Raw genomic sequence first — 15286 nt, 5'->3', positions numbered from 1 at the left:
AATGGGACAAAGCAAAATCTCAAAATAAGAGTTAGGCAAGGTTGTCCACTCTCCTTATTCCTTCAGTATGTTTATCAAAGAAGCCATAAGTCATGAAAGAGAAAGCTAATACCAAAATTAATGAATCAACATCAACATTTATTTGCTGATCATAACAAGACTTATGCCCAAATACATGTTCCCATACAAACCCAAATAATAGTAAAAAAGAAATATAATACAAGTAAAAAAAAAAAAAAAAAAAAAAAAAAAAAGAAAGAAAAGAACCTAAATCTAACCCTACCCCTTCATCTCTCTCATATACATTTATCTTAACTCATACACCCATTTATTTCAACTGAGCTCTGCTTTCCATATCCACTGACTTCACTTTTTGTCATCCTCAACGAATGTGCCAACCTGATCACCTACAGACTTACTATTTCCTAATATTGTTTATGTACTGACCTACTCCCAGGTAAATTCCAGTTCACTTGTGTGTCAACAGTTACATCATGACTCGCATTCTTTTAACTTGCTTACCACTGTTAGTTCAATTTTACATCCATGTTTTGCCATAACAATAATAACATGCTCTATCACTATCAATTAAACCTTCAACAATTATAATCTTACCACTACTCCATCTTAATTACACTTCACACACCTTCCACCTTTTCACTGTATCTCCAGATTTAACACACTGATATAACAAGCCTGCACTCACATTTCACACTTAACCACACTAATCAACTCTACACATATAAATCTTTATCTCTGAAGGACTTGCTTGTCACTCTTACACACTCCTCAAATTCGTTTTCACTTTGCACCCTTAACTCTTTAGCCTTTCTTTCTATGAACATTCCTCTTGTAACTTTCTAGTGCACATAAATACCTGTTTAAATCCCCTCTGTTCTCCCATTCTCTGATAATCCACCTTAAGATTTTCTACTCGTCCCCTTTTTCTAATAATTCCCAGTTTTTGGCACTCAACAGTTTATTTCTCACGTTTTCCGTATCCTTACAGTTACTTATTAAATGAAGATCATTGCCTGCAATCCCACATAATACATATGTATTATCTCTACCCTTTAACCATTCCTTATTCTTGTATAGGCTCATCAACCACCATAGTAACCCTCCTCTGTTTAACCTATCTACATTCCTAATATTTAGCTCTGCCACTTCCATTACTTTATTAAAAACACTAAGCGATCCTCTTTGCCTACACTCTTTCAATTTCTGCTTTTGTATATCTCTAATCCTCCTTGTAAGCACCCCCTGCCCTCTAGCTTCTTTCTTTTTCCAAACCTCTTCCCACATGTATCCCAATCCCACCCCCTCCAGGTATCTTTTAATTTTTTCCAACCAGCATCCCTTATACATGCTCTTCTTTTGTTGCTTGTATGCGGCCTGGAGCACCCTCCCTTCCCTCTACTCTTTTCAAATTCATCCAATATTTAACTACTCTTATCACACACTCCACCTCTATTTCTTCCTCACACAGTAATTCCACCCCCGCATTCGCTGTGCACTGAGGGAGCCCCATCACAGTCTTACCAAATTTACTAATAATTTGTCTTAAGTATTCTCTCTTTTCCTTCAGCCCCCATACTTCCGCCCCATACATTGTCCTACTGAATACAACCAGTCTTAAGACTAACCTCAAAGTTTTGTAGCTAATTCCCGGAAATGTGGCCACTAAATTTTTGACTAAGGCTAAGGCTGCCAACCCCTTACTCCTCGCTCTTTTGATTCGATCCTCCCATGTCCCTTTTCTATTAAAAATCACTCCTAGATATTCCTACTTGTTTACTTGTTCCAACCTCTCTCCCTGCACCATCCAAATCAGTTCTTTTTTTCTTCCTTTGCGTTTCTGCATTACTAACACTTTAGATTTGTTCCCATAATTTTCAAGTCCCATTTCTCTGCATATTCCGACACTGTATTTAAACTTCTCTGCATCCCACGTGCGGTTAATGTCAGCAAAATCGTATCGTCTGCAAAAATCAATCCCGGTATCTCCAACCCATTAATCATCGGTACCACCCAGTTGTTCCCCTATGTCCATCCAAAATATCATTGATAAATAAAATAAACAATAATGGGGATAATTTGCATCCTTGTTTTAAACCCACCATAGATTGTATGGGCCTACTCAGCCTATTTTCCTCCAGTTTTACACAGCACCTGACCATCTTATAAATTGCCTCAGCTGCACGTATCATCTTCTCCGAAATACTTGTGTATTTCTCTAAAATCGTCTTCACTATCATTATATTGTCTACCGTTTTTTTCTTTTTCTAAATACCCCTTGATAATCCAACAAAACTGTGTTCCTTTTCACCCATTCACTTAATCTATTAGCTAAAACCCTGTACCGGGCGAGTTGGCCGAGCGCGTAGAGGCACGCGGCTGTGAGCTTGCATCCGGGAGATAGTAGGTTCGAATCCCACTATCGGCAGCCCCAAAGATGGTTTTCCGTGGTTTCCCATTTTCACACTAGGCAAATGCTGGGGCTGTACCTTAATTAAGGCCATGGCCGCTTCCTTCCAACTCCTAGGCCTTTACTGTCCCATCGTCGCCATAAGACCTATCTGTGTCGGTGCAACGTAAAGCCCCTAGCAAAAAAACAAACAACCTGTATAAATTTTACTCAGGGAATCTAACAGAGATGCCCCTATAATTGTTCATACTCTTTTACTACCTTTCTTCTTGTATATTGGACATACAATTACTGTTTCCCACTTTTTAGGATACTTACCCTCATCAAAAATCTTCTTAAATAATTTCACTATGGCCTCTCTCATTGTCCCATTTTTACTTATTTCTTTCCAAAACTTATTATTGATACTATTGCATCCTCCCACCACCCTACCCCTGATTTTTCCTGTCACTCCCAAGCTTTCTTCTTTTGTAATTTCTTTGTCCAGTTCATATATTGAAACTCCCCTATCTCTCCAGATCACATCTTCCCTCTTTTCTCTCAACCATTCCTCCTCCTCCTCCCCCCCTCCACGAGTAGTTCACTGAAGTAGTTCACACACTACTCATCCTCAATACTTGTTTTCTCAAGTCTACTTCCACCCTTAATTATTCTGTTTATTCTCTCCCAAACTTTTTCCGTTTTATTCATCCTACACTCTTTATTTATCGCTTCCATTTGTTCTTTCATCCATAACTTTTTTATCTCACAGATTTTCGTTTTGTATTCTTTCCTTAAATTACAGAAAACTTCTCTTTCTGAGCTCTCACCTTTTTTTCCTATAATCTCCTAACGCGCCTATAACCCTCTTTTGCATTACCTCGCACTCTTTACTAAACCATTCTTCCCTCTCTCTCTTTTTCCTCCTACTTTTTTCAATCTGGGGTATCCTCTTGATTGGATGTAAAAGCAATTCCAAAGCTCCCATCCATAGCTTAGTAATTGTGACTCCCCATTCCCGTTCTGCTTTTTCTGTCCATTTATATTTAATATACCCTGTCCGTAGTTCATTCTTCTTAACCTCTTTCTTTCTGTGCCTCCCTTCCCTCTTTTTTAACAACACCCACACTGGAAAATGCTGTGATTTAATCCAATCTCCCACTTCCATCCTTACAATTTCCTCTAGCAAAATTTGCGACCTTAACACTATGTCAATCACGCTTCCTCCCTGCTCTGAAACATGTTATTTTACCAGTACTATCGCCCTCCTTCCATCCATTTAGAATATATAAATTCCCCGCTGCACACATTTCTAGGAGTTTCTCACCATAACTATTTGTGCCTTTATCTTCACTTCTTCTTCCTTTCATCATTAACCCTCCTTCTTCTCTGTTATAAACTGGGCTCTGTTCCCCTATTCTCGCATTCCAGTCTCCAAATAACAACATACCTTCTTCTGCAAACTTTTCTCTTATGCTAATATCAACCAATAACTCTCCAAAAAATGCTTATTTGTGTATAAAGAACTCGTAGGGTGGCAATATGCGAATGCTAAACTCATCTTCTTAACCCCTCTTTCCTCCCCATATTAAATCTAATCCAGATCACTTCTTGCATCTCTGTCTTAATATCCTCTACTATTCCACTAATTTCTTCCTTTATTAGAACTACTATTCCTCCTGGGGTGCATCCCTTATTCCTCTTCTTTCTTTTGTATTTATATTTAACCACAAACCCTTCCCATGTTATCTCTTTCCCTATTTCAAGCCAAGTCTCCAAGAGTGCCACAATATTGTAGCTTTCCACTACTTCTTGAACCTTTTTATTGCGTAATTTGCCTAATAGCCCTTCAATATTCACAAATCCTATTTCCCAATTTATTTATAGCTTACCTCCACCTCTTCCAAATTACCTCCCCTATGCTTACTTCTTGTTACTATAGCCCTCTCACTCTGTTTCCATTTGACCTTTTTTAAACATTTTTTGTTATTCTATTTCCCTCAGTATCCTCCATACCTTTATGTATTTTACCCCACAAGTCTTTTAGACTTACTTCTTCCTTTGTTCATAACTGCTTTACCTTTCTGTTTGTCACGCCTCTCACCTCCTTTATTGTTCTCTTGACCACTGCACTTAACGATTCTTGCGACTCTCCCTCACTCACCACTTCTCGGCTCTCGTCTTCTGAATCCACACTGTGCTGCCCGCTTCCTCCTGGGTTGATCTTCTCACTTCCCTCCATTCTCACCCTATTTGGTTCTGCAGCCTTCCTTCAATCTTGCACTGCCATCACTTCCACCTCCGTGCTGTCGTGATCGTCCATTGCTTTAAATTTTGACACTGAAAACTCTCTAAACCATTTTCCATTTGACACCACTAGCCTCTGCCCCCTTATGTGCGCTTTTAGCCCTTGTTGTCTTGCTCTCCAAAGATGTCTTTTCAGCATTTTCATAATTTCACTTCCTTCTTTACCCATGTCTCTTTTTACCCATAATTTCTTGCCTTGTAAGTTATTGATGTTTCTGAGCACTATTTCTGCCATTAAGATAGACAATAACTTAACTCTCATTGGACTGCGACCTTTAATTTTGCCCATTCTTTCCACATCATCTATATCTAGTTCACTAAAATTTATCTTCATCTTATTCTGTATGATCTCTACCATTTTACAAATAATGTCCACCTTGCCTTCCTTGTCATCTTCTTGCACTCCCATATACAAATATAGATTTCTTCATCCTCTCCTGGCTGCACACTTCTGCTTGCTTCTTCTCCTCTTCTAGATATTTTACTTTCCCTCTTAACAGCTCTATTTCTTTCTCATTACTACACGTTCTGTTCATCGATTCTTTTGTCTTAGCTTCTGTCCATTTCTTATTCCCTATCTCCTTTGTCTGCTCTTTCATCATATCCTTTATTTCTTTCACCTGATCCCAAGGACAGGTTTCCTGTATGACTTCCCTCACTATCACCTTCAGTGCTGCCAAATCTTCCAAGCTGAAGTTGCCACTGGTGTTCGGTCCGGGGTATTCCCCCCCGTTACAAGTAAGGACTGATGATGCCCCACAAAAGGGGCGAAATATGTGTCAACTATTTCAATGATATTTAACTAACACGTTAACATCTTGTACTGTATTGAATAGGTTGAGGTTAAAATAAATTTCTTGCATTTATTATTGTATTCCACCCCCCCCTCCAATGACAAGAAGCACAGCTAACACTACTGCTACCAGAACTGCCCCACCCACCTTTACCATCTCTTCTTTTTTTACCAAACAATTCTTGAACTCCTTCCTCTGCTTCCACTGCCACCTCCCAATTGCGGCCCGGTACTGTTCCACTCCCACCATATTTCACGGCACGCACTACACCTCGCGTCTGCACTCACAGATTGCTCAAGCTAGACTGTGGCCAAAATTAATGGAAACTAGTACATTCCATAAGATTCACTGATATTACCATACTAGCAGAAATAAGCAAACATATGCAGAGAATGCTCAACATACTAGCAGAAACTTTCAGCAAATGGAACCTCAAAATTAATGTGAAGGAAAACAAATACCATGACATTATATGCATCCAGTGAAACAGTTTTGCTACCTTGGAAGCCTAATCATGAGTGATAATTGGAGCCTACCAGAAGTCACGAAAAGGATAGCAATGACAAAGAGAGCCTTCTTCCAAAATCAAAAGCATCTGCTGGCCAGCAAACATATAAGTGTATTCAAACTCGGAAGGTCTTTGCGAAAACCTTCGTATAGAGCGTGCATCTGCATGGTTGTGAAAACTGGTTATTAGGAGGACAAGAAAATAGGTTAGAGGCAGTTGAAATGTGGTTCTAAAGGAGAATACAAAGGATAAGTAGGACTGAAATGAAGTCATTAGATAGGAGAAAAACAGAGTTTGGTCACTGAAATTGAAGAAAGGAAAATAAAACTTATTGGTTATATTCTGCAGCACAAGGAGTTACTTTGCAACATCATTGAAGGAAGAATTGGTGGGAGAAGAGGAAGAGGATGACCTAGTGTCTTACTTCAAGAACCTGCTGCTGAAGATGAACTGCAAGACCTACACTGAGTTGGAAAGACTTGCTCAAGGTAGATGTCTATGGCTGTGGCAACAAGACTTAGCCTTTAGAGGATGGAGATGATGATGATCCTGCTTAAGGAGAAACAGTTCTCCATTATCAAATTGTCCTCTCCTTAGAGGTACAATGCCAGTAAAGAATTTCATAGACATACACTGACTTAGCAAATGTCATGGGATAGCGTGTGGGGCCTCCTCTGACCCTGCGAACTGCAGTGAGACGCCGTGGAAGTGAGTCGACAAGTCCTTGGTAGTCCTATGGACGCACCTGACATCAAATCGTTTGCAGAGCGGCCGCCAATGCTGGTCTGTTCGTGGGTGCAGGATCCATGGCACGGAGCCTGCGTTCCAGGACATCCCAGATATGCTCGACAGGGTTCATATCAGGGCCCCCCTGGTGGCCATGGTAGTCGTTGGACCACCGCTGCATGTTCCTGGAACCGTTCCCGGGGCACGTGGGAGAGATGTGGCGGCGCGTTACACAGTGCCTCCCATCGGCATGGTGCAGTTGAGATCGTGATTCATCCAACCATATCACATTACGCCATTGTTCCAGTGTCCATCCCTGGTGATTGGCGACAAATGCGCGTCGTTGTGCCCGATGACGTTCGGTTCATAGTGGCACTCGTGTGCGGCGCCAGCTCCCATACCCCATAGAACCCATGTTCCTACGGATTGTTCACTGGGAGACATGTCTAGCACGGCCTGTGTTGAATTGAGCCGTGATTTGTTGCACGGTTGCCCGTCTGTCACTATTGACAATCCGTCTCAGATGTCGCCGGTCACGGTCATCGAGGGTGGCTGGACGGCCGGTCGTTCGTCTTTTGTGGACGGTGACACCTGCATTCAACCATTCACGATACACCCTGGACACGGTTGATTGTGTGAAGCTGAATTCTCGCACCACTTCTGAAATCGCACTTTCCATCTGTCGGGCACCAACCACCATACCCCATTTGAACAGTGTCAGCGCACGATGACCTGTCACATGCACAGCCATTGCTTACAAGGTCTCCTATACAACTGCCGCTGGCACAGAGGGCGTGTGGTGCGCAGACAACACACCTGCGCATCAGTGCTCCGCTATCCTATGACATTTGCTCAGTCAGTGTATAATAAAAATCACTGCAATTTTGCGTTATTTCTGCATGTGCAGCGTTTGTTCAAAGGGTGCCATTTGGACTTGTCAGTTGGACTGGCATGCGTTTCCAAGGTGCTGCTTAGCAGTGACACACTAACAGTCTTGCTGAGAAGCGTAATAAATTACTTTGGTAACAAAACATGTTGTAGAAGTAATCTAAATCAATAATTCAGGAGGAGGAACATTGATTTTAACATACAATGAACAGGCTGAAGGAGATCTGTAGTGCTATCTTTTGGAATTTTCTATCAAAATACAGCCTGGGAAGATTGTTGTGAAGGACACGTGTTGCAGATCCTTTGTCATAATACATAATTGTAAAATCGAGGTTTTTACCTAAACATTTTAGTATTTACATTTGTTACTTGAAAGTTATTTTTATTGAAAGGGATTCTGATGATTGACTTTGAAGTTTGAAGTGAAAAATGTCCTATGATATAGTTTTGATAAGCTAGAGTGGAATATAAAGTGTATGAAATGCATTGCTATCTATTGATTTACATGTAGCTAACATGGATGTCAAATGTAAAGGACCATTGGTTTGGGTCTGGCAAGGTTAGCATTTTCAGATTCATAAATTGAGGAAACTTTGATCTTGACGATAGCTTTCCAGTGATTTTAAAAAGTAATCTTTTGAAAATGCTGTACTAATATAGAACTTTCATCTATAGGTGTCGATAAATTGAAGGCTGCAAAGTTGTGCTATGCACACACAGAGAAGTGGGCAGCAGAGTCCGACAGTCCATGTTCAAGGGAATGTTTAGAGAAGGTCCGAATGACGTACCTCCATTTTGCAACGAAGCATATACTGTATAGTTACAACTTGGGCCAGCCCCAGTATATCAAGTTGTCGACTCAACCTCTGCAGCTCATTACTGAATTGTATAAAGACCCTACCATTGTGGAGAGGGTACAAGGATGTGCTTCACAGTGTCCTGGTGAGTATTTGCCTTTAATGCTGTTTATTGAGACACACACTAAACAAGCTTTTCTGGTCAAAAATCTACCACACTTGTTTTTTGTTTTTGTTTTAAAGATCACTTATAGCTAAAGGGACATTAAACTTGTGGCATTACTGTAGTAGTAGTAGTAGTAGTAGTAGTAGTAGTATAACATCTTATGACCAACATAGGACCATCCGTCAATTATACAAAGAAAATGTAGTTTTTCAATGTTTTGTTGTAGGAATAATAATAATAATTTATAATACTTATATTATTTCACCAAAGAAGTTGGCCGTGCAGTTAGTATCGTAAGTATCATAACAGTATCACAAGCTCATTATTACCGCTTATATTACCTTGATTTTCCCCATACTCTTTCCCTTTTCTCCTTCAATTTCTCCTCAAATGATTCGCTATGTATACTTGTGTTTAAGCTATTACTGCCGGTACACTTGTGTTTAAGCTATTACTGCCGGTACACTTGTGTTTAAGCTATTACTGCCGGTGCATTTGTGTTTAAGCTATTACTGCCACTACTTTCAATCACAGACATTATTCTCATTTGTATCTCTTTACTTCTTATTCTCAAAATCTGATTCACTACAGTTCCTTTTCATAATGTATAAATGCATTTACTTTGACACAAGTGTAGCTGGTTTGCCTGTGCATATCTGGATGATAAGCAAATTTTGACCTCATTCATGCCACACGTTGACACGCCATTTGCAATCTTACCAACTCATAAAAAAGGCTCATGAATACTTGCCACACGCTTGGGTGACATTTGTAACAGTGAAATTTAAACAATCAAATGAATAATTTAATTAATATTTACAACATAATATCAAAGCAATATTGGACACCATTCACAAAGTACTTCCAGAAATAAATAACTTGCTTGGTAGAGCAGAAATTAGCCCCTTCTCCCAATCTGATGGTATGGTCATTTGCTGATGAGGATTCAAATTTGCTTACCTGACTATTTAACCCCTGAAAATGAATCTGGTTAGCATGTCAGGTTTTCACTCCGCCAATGAAAAAAGATTTACTATTAGGTGAAGTATATGAATTTGCTACAAAAACAAAACAACAACAACAATCATCTGATACCAAACATGTTTTACCTCATAACCCATCTCATATGTCTCCAGACTTCAGAAATAAACCACAGTCAGTTGTTACACACATTTATACGTCTCCATTACATATCTCAAGGGGTAATATTCCAATAGGCACTGCATATCATTTGTATTCCACTTACTTTCTGGTGAGGACAGGTGCAAATGACCTGCCTTACACTTTGATCCCCTTATTTACTAAGGTCATCTCGACCTTAATCACACAAGCACTTCCTCTTCAAACTGATGCCCTGGGTCCTCCCATCTTTCAATAATCATTTACAATGGTTGGTCTGTCATCCTCACGTCGCTCCAAGACGTCATCGTACAGGAATTGCCACCCAATTTCATGTATGTATACGATTTCTGACAGCCAAGCCTCAAATCATTAATTTTGAACGTATGAGATTACTGTCCCATTTTTAACCTCATGTGTACATGAACACTGTAGAATCACGAAAAAATGAACTATCAATGAATGATGAATTTCTCGTATAAAATCACCAAAGAATGAATCATCAATGAACGAATGCTCCAGGAATGAACCAAGCAATGAACACTGTTAAACACTCACACGATTTTATAATGTCTCTCTCCGCATGGCATTAGAATTGCCAAAAGTCAATTAGGTAGTGACGCTCTCCCCGTCTTATATCTCCTAGCGTCTACCAGTCAAGAAAAATTTGTTCAAAATCAGAACTTTTCTCCATGTCCGTATTGGCTATCAAGCAGCCAATATGTAAGTTTAGCGCTATCACATGTTCATTCTACATTGATGCATTGCAATCTTCAGCTTGTATGTCCTGCACCCCGGGTTTTCAAGCTACTTGTTGCAACACTTTCTCAGCAATCTTTACCACCATACCATATGTACAGATTCTCACCGAGCTTCATAGCTGTAGTCGCTTAAGTGTGACCAGTATCCCGTATTCGGGAGATAGTAGGCTTGAACCCCACTGTCGGCAGCGCTGAAGTTGGTTTTCTACGGTTTCCCATTTTCTCACCAGGCAAATGCTAGGGCTGTACCTTAATTAAAGCCACGGCCGCTTCCTTTCCACTCCTAGCCCTTCCCTGTCCCATCGTCACCATAAGACCTATCTGTGTCGATGCGACGTAAAGCAACTAGCAAAAAAAATTAAAAGTTATACACAATATAATGATATACATGCCTTTGCTAGTGAGACCTAGTGTTTACAATGCACTATGTCTTCTGGTATGGGCAGGAAAATTTTTGTTACTTTCAGTGATCTGTCCCAGTCTTATTCTTGGCTTTGACAATATGAAAGTAACTGAGGTATGAATGATGCTAGTAATGCCATTCCTTATGGAGCCAGACCCTGCTATGAATGGTGTGAAAATGTTGCTCACAGGGTCGGTTGGTGCATGCATTTCTGTAGGTTTGACAGCCTGATATGTATTAGTACTTTCTGGCTCAGTGAGTAAAGCAACGGGAAACTACCTCACTCCTCATTTCCCTAGTATGCCTCTTCAGTGATGACTAGGCTATTTATGACAGCTACTGATTGAGCTGTTGAGGATCCAACCAACCTTTGGGCTGAGGACTGAATATACACATACATATTCCATATTCCCTAACTTTAAATCATTCTTATAATACTATGATCTTACATCGTAACAAAATCATATGATTTTCACTACTTTATATAACAAATTAATTTACAAAAATTTCCTAAACTAACAAATCCAGGGTTCATACTCTTGTACGGTTACACCCTGAACTACACACATTAGGATAAAACAATGTTGTGTACAAGGATATCTTCTAAGGCCTATCGTCATAAATTCGAAATCGCTTGTGTGCAAAACTGGAGCAAGTTGTTAGTCTAGTAATAAAATGCTAATTAGTTGTGGATCATTAAAGTAAAATATCAGTAACTTCACTTTATCTGATTTGAAAATTTTATGTTATCTACTTAGAACAAATTATCCTTTTAGCAATGAGTGAGTAGACTATAAGCTCAATGTTCAAAGCAAACTAGTATAATCATTTAATTTTACCTATATTCAGTTGTTAATAGATAACTCAAACATGATTTTCTGCTGCTGACCTTTGTGCTTCGCTCCAGTTGGAACGTCTAAGAAGTAAGATAGAAAACTTAATCCAGTGTAGCGTTATTCCTGAAACTAGTCCATAACATTGTCAAGATTTCCTCTTTGGACATAAATTCCTATCCGCTGCCTGAGGAATTCCATTGAAGAGGGATCTCCAGTAATTGCAGATAATTGTTTGTCAATATCTGAAACAAGATTTTTACCCTCTTGACACCAGGTCCCCATCATTTTGACTGCGAATGCCATGAAGATGTAGTTGCCCATTATTGCCCCGTATTTCATCCTTTCATTGCACATGGCCAATTCCGCAGCAGAAAAAGCAGCCTTGCAAGTGTGAGTCAAATGAAATGGTGCTAAAGTATCGACACACGTGGCTTCCCATGGAAGAGATCCATGGGACTAAAGTCGGACCATCAGGGCGTTTTCCATTTGTACTACTAATGCCACTCAGTTCCAGGACAGAAGGGACATTGATAGATGTAAACGCTCTTTTGATGATGTAATTAATTGAACAGTGTCTTGAAAATTGACCAGCACACTTAGGGCAACTTAAAACATGGTGACCATAAACGTCAACTTCTGCTCCACATATGCACTAATGTGACTGGCATATTTTGCAATCAACGCGTAAGCCTACTGCAATTTCAAATGACGTGTTATCCATAAGTGTGCCCATATTAACAAATGGAAAAGTCTTAAGCCCACGAGCCTGCTTCCTTTCTTGCATCCGGGAGATAGTGGGTTTGAATCCCACTGTCGGCAGCCCTGAAGATGGTTTTCCGTGGTTTCCCATTTTCACACCAGGCAAATGCTGGGGCTGTACCTTAATTAGGGCCACAGCCACTTCCAACTCCTAGGCCTTCTCTATCCCATCATTGCCATAAGACCTATCTGTGTCGGTGCGACGTAAAGCAAGTGCCTTTTCCTGAAGAGAGAGATGTTGTGGTTGATCGGTTTCTGATGGACATGACAGAATCCAAAAGCCAAGAATTCGGCGGGTGTTTATCGTATCCCAACTTCTGTGTGAATCCAGATATGCTGGAGGGCTCAAATGATTGGTCATGGCATTCCAGTGATATCTTGCATCAGTCATATGGCATACCTCGACATTATCACCGTAATCACAGAACAGAGACTTCACGAGATCAGATACTCCATAGGTGGAAGTAAGAAATTCGGGAATGGAATATCGGTTCACCAACGAATTCCAAGGCCTCCAAATTTTATTGGTAAACAAGCCAGATTCCAGTTACTTTCCTCAAATGGTACATTGAGTAGAGACTCGAGGCAACTTCTTGTCAAATCATCAGCTTGAGCAAGGAACAAAGGAAATAATCATTGAGGTGTAGTGTGCAGGAAGTTCTTCAATAAGAATTATGCTATATGAGAATTGATCACTCATAGACCATCATACATCCTGGTTAATTCTGTTAGCTTTCGCTTCGCAATTTCGTTCACGGCCTCAACTGTAACCAGTGATCCAAGTAAGGATAGACTGGAATTTGTTGTAACATGAATACTGGGAGTAGTGCCCTAAAATGCAGAAACTCATCTCTGGCAGAACATAATTAGATTTCACATTTATGCAGATTTATTTCCGAACCAATGTTTTTACAACTACTGACATTTTTTTCAGATCCACAAGAACGGTATTACGATCACCACTGATGTTTCCATCATCCAAATAAAATGTAAAGATAAACTCGTGTCCTCGTGCTCATCCTGAGGTGGTTCAGATCTTTCCAGGTACACCCCCAATGGAGATGAGCTGCATGTACCATTTTAACCACATACCAGTCGTCCTGCCATTCTTAAAATTCTGGCAGTGCTTGGAAATCGAATCTGGGCCCCCAAGGATACCAGCTAATAGTGCTAACAATTGCAGTACATAGGCAGACATCCAAATAAAATAAGAGGACTTTTCAAGTCTGCGATGATAGGCTAGAGTGCAAGACTAAAGTAATGGTCCTGTTGGATCACCTTGCTGTACCCAAGACTGTGACGAAATAATATGAGACCCAAAATACAAGTTAGAAGGGTATCTATAAGCTTGCCGCAGGAAAGCATGAAGTTCTTGGACTCTATCTTGTATTGTCCATAACGTGGAATCCCTATCAATGGTAAATGCATTTCTGAAGTCAGTTTTTACTAAGATTTTATTCGATGTAGCATTTATGTAGGGAAGTTTGTGTGGAATGGATAATGGTTTCACAGCTCTTTCATATACCAGAGCCAAATTGGTGAGGATAGAAATACTGGCTAATATACCCCTTTACTGCCATCAAAGATAATTTAGTAACCAGTCTTCGAAAGGTGTTCTCAATAGCTATAGATCGAACACCTCTGTCAGGTTTCTGATGAGCAATTATAATACCGCCCCATAAAAGTTTGGGCATATTTCAAAACTGTCACCCTTTTAAAATTAAATTGCATAATTTTGTAATAGATTGGAGAAGTCTTCGCCCAGCATCTCCAGCTGATATACAGGGAAGATCATTTAGATGTTGTGACAACATGCAATGACAGAACCCAAGGTTCTGGCTTGCCTATGATTAGTACCCGCTATATGAGGAACACCACGGGATAGTAAGAGTCCCTGTGGTTAGTACACTTCGGTGATGAACACCTTAGGTTTGCGTTGCCTGTGAATGGTGCCTCAATGTGCGAAACACAGTAAGTCTGTAATACATGTGCGAATTTCATTACCTGTGAGTAGTACCATAATGTGTGGAATACCGCGAGTCTATTCTGCTCTTGATTAGTACTGCAACATGACAAATACCATGGTTCTACTTTTCTAGCAATAAGTACCATTATGAGGGGCCGATGGCTTGGATTTTGGACTCCTTTCGACTACAAGCATCATCGGTTCAGTATCGTGCTATAGAAGCAGTTCCTTGGTCAGTAATACTATTGTTTTACGCCAGCTTCTGCGCATGTGAGGCACTGTGGGTCGGTTCCACTGATCGTTTTAACTTCATATCCATCTATCCATTTATTCTTCGTCCTCACGTTTTGAATTGTGCTCAGTGGAGGATTTTGGGTTTTTAATTTGCCATTTCATTTTGTCTCATTTCGTACCATTAGGGGCCGATGACCTAGATGTTAGGCCCCTTAAAACAACAAGCTTCATCATCATCATCATCATCATCATCATCATCATATTATAGATGTTGAGGACGGATAATGTAAATTCGTGAGGCAGAACCGTTAGGGAACGCCTTTATTCCTTCAAGCATCAATTCTGGTGTCACATTCAGATAATTAACACTAAGATCAGGAGGATCAGGAAACAACAATGTGCGTGGTGGCAGAGGATGTTTATTAAGGTGGTACAGGAGCATTCTGCTATCCCACATTCTGTTGAAAGAACCCTAACCACTCCTTGAATATCCCCATCTGCTACTTTTTCTATACAATGAACTTTAGAATGTGTGGTGTTCCTTTTAGCCACAGGTTATGCAGGTGGAATACTCGTAGATTTTCCTTTGGTTGAGAAACTAGTAAAGTAGCCTTT

General features: G+C 40.1%; 1 protein-coding gene across 1 annotated transcript in view; it reads left to right on the top strand.

Moving 5' to 3' along the window:
* rod (rough deal) overlaps positions 1-15286 on the top strand; it is a 404971-nt gene that overhangs the window by 302353 nt on the left and 87332 nt on the right. The window contains exon 21 of the mRNA XM_067146037.2: positions 8306-8572. Coding sequence (XP_067002138.2) covers positions 8306-8572 — 267 coding nt within the window. The remainder of the gene's footprint in view (positions 1-8305; positions 8573-15286) is intronic.

Source organism: Anabrus simplex, chromosome 4 (genome assembly GCF_040414725.1).
Source record: "Anabrus simplex isolate iqAnaSimp1 chromosome 4, ASM4041472v1, whole genome shotgun sequence".
NCBI lineage: Eukaryota > Metazoa > Arthropoda > Insecta > Orthoptera > Tettigoniidae > Anabrus > Anabrus simplex.
This window is presented reverse-complemented; position numbering and strand designations above follow the sequence as displayed.